General features: G+C 44.0%; 1 protein-coding gene across 1 annotated transcript in view; it reads right to left on the minus strand.

Moving 5' to 3' along the window:
• RALGAPA2 (Ral GTPase activating protein catalytic alpha subunit 2) overlaps window positions 1–2,654 on the minus strand; it is a 374,339-nt gene that overhangs the window by 133,389 nt on the left and 238,296 nt on the right. Inside the window, exon 34 of the mRNA XM_023518389.1 lies at window positions 1,277–1,400. Coding sequence (XP_023374157.1) covers window positions 1,277–1,400 — 124 coding nt within the window. The remainder of the gene's footprint in view (window positions 1–1,276; window positions 1,401–2,654) is intronic.

Consider the following 2,654-nt stretch of genomic DNA (forward strand, 5'->3'; position numbering starts at 1 on the left):
GCCTGTGGTCCCAGCTACTTGGGAGGCGGAGGCAGGAGACTCGCTTGAGCCCAGGAGTTGGAGGTTGCTGTGAGCTGTGATGCCACAGCACTCTGCCCAGGGGGACAGCTTGAGGCTCTGTCTCAAAAAAAAAAAAAAAAATACAGGAATGAATGTATTCTAAGACAAAGGAGAAGCAACCTTATTAGTGAAAACCATGACTTACTGGAAGTGCAATAACTGTTTCAGATTAAAACTGACTTGACTTGTGAGAAAGCGTAGTGATGACCTGGATGTACTCTTACCCTGTGCCCACCTCCAGAGTTTCCCATAGCACAGATAACTGCGAAACTCAAACAAAAGTAATGACAAATAAAACATCGTTCTGGATATGCTGATTTTCACTCTAACTACTCTGAATTCTTTCAGATCCTAGGGATATGTTTTCCTTTAGATGTATGTTTCTGAGAGATGAGATGTGTGTCTATGTATAAATGCATATATGTCTATACATCAGAGTATCATTTATTAAAGAAAAAATAAATTTTTTTTTCCTTTGGAGACAGGAGCCTCAAGCTGTCCCCCTGGGTAGAGTGTCGTAGCATCTCAGCTCATAGCAACCTCCCACTCCTGGGCTCAAGCGAGTCTCTTGCCTCAGTCTCCCAAGTAGCTGGGACCACAGGCGCCTACCACAACGCCTGGCTATTTTTTGGTTGCAGCCATCATTGTTGTTTGGCAGCCCGGGCTGGATTCGAACCCGCCACCTTGGGTGTATGTGGCTGGCGCCTTAGCAACTTGAGCCACAGGCGCTGAGCCAACTTTTTTTTTTTAATATCAATCATCCTGGGATCTACCTTAGGGAAACAGGCTAATAGCTAAACCTTCATGGTTACTATGTTCTATTTTCATGGCAACTATTGACTTCATTCAACCCTTTCTGTGCCTTTTCACAAAGTCACTGAATTCTTCAATTTCTATATTGTGGCCAAAGTCACTGCCCACACTTGTTTTCTCTCGCTACGAACTGACTAGGGCTGGGTAAGCCCATCTGACTATGCAGTTCTTATAAGAGGCAAATAAAAAAATACTGAGAGGAAAGTTAAGATGAAACAAAAGTTCATGTATAAAGTACTAAAAAGCAACTAATAGATGTGAAGAAAGAATTCAGTAAGTTCTCCAGGTCTAGATCTCTACTCATGTTATTTTTGCACATAAAAACATATGTAAAAACACACAAAGCCTGGTTTGTACACATGCTGCCACCAGTCAGTAAGCAGCAGCTGGATGGAACACGTACCTCCCACCCGAGACCCGCCACGAAGTCCTCATAGGCCTGGCTTCCTCGCTCATTGGACAGGATCGAACACTTGTCTTCTTGGCCTTCAGCAATATAAAACACTGCAATTTTGTGTGTCTCACGGCTGTAAATTTTTAAATTTAAATAGGAGTTAGCATTCTTACCATAAAGTTTTATTTTAACACTACCCCCAGCTACTACTACTGAGCTTACATTAACTAAGAACTTATTAGGGGCCGGTCACTGTTTTAAGATGATTTGACAGGTGATCTCACTGCTTTTGAAACTGCTTTTAGAATATTATTATTGTCACCTCCCTTGTAAAGGTGGCTGAAAGGAGGCACAGGAAGCTAAACAAGAAGCTCACACAGCAATGGAGAGAATGGCATTGTAACCAGGTAGTCTGTCTCCTGAAACCACATGCTCTTGACGGGATGCGCACTGCACAGCGGGTCGGAGCACGGCACTTCCGACCTCTCTCCGCGGCTGTGTGGAATATCTTTTAAAGCATTTCAAATAGGTATCAATTGTGAGTAGGTCTGTGACTGCCCACATTTCACTCTGTACACTTTGAAATAAGGATACTGGGTGATTCTTTGCTTGGAGTTGTAAGATATGACAGTCCTTTAAGAAAGGGAAACTTCTTCCAAGCAAAACACACTTAGGTATTTTCTTTGTGTCAAACTACCCAGAGAAACTCCTTTGGCCACATCAACCCTTGACTGGCTTGCTCCATGATAAATCTGGGGTATACTGTTACATCAATCCAGTAAACATGATATGCCCTTGAGGAATCTTGCCTTTTCCCCTTTTGTACATCCAGTGTCTTCCTTTGTACAAAGTAGGGGTTTAGTTAAATCTCTGTTAAACTGACCAGACATACATTTGATGTATTAACAAAGAGACAATTCATGTCAGTTAAGAGACCAAAACACTGTTCTTATTTACATAGACCTTTGCTTTCTTTATTTGTTTGTTTGTTTATAGATAGAATCTCACTCTGTTACCAAGGGTAGAGTGCTGTACTGCCACAGCTCACAGCAACCTCAAACTCCTGGACTCTAGTGATCCTTTTGCCACAGCCTCCTGAGTAATTGGGACTCAGGTGCCTCCCAAACAATGCCTGGCTAGTTTTTCTGTTTTTGGTACAGACGGGGTATTGTGCTTGTTCAGGTTGGTAACAAACTCATGAGCACAGTGGATCCACCCACCTCAGCCTCTCAGAGAGCCGGCATTACAGGCATAAGTGACCGCGCCCAGCCTCACAGAGCTCAGCCTCTCAGAGCGCCGGCATTACAGGTGTGAGCCACCGCGCCCAGCCTCACAGAGCTCAGCCTCTCAGAGCGCCGGCATTACAGGTGTGAGCCACCGCGCCCAG

This window comes from Otolemur garnettii, unplaced genomic scaffold (assembly GCF_000181295.1).
Source record: "Otolemur garnettii isolate 467f Iridium unplaced genomic scaffold, OtoGar3 scaffold00136, whole genome shotgun sequence".
Taxonomy (NCBI): domain Eukaryota; kingdom Metazoa; phylum Chordata; class Mammalia; order Primates; family Galagidae; genus Otolemur; species Otolemur garnettii.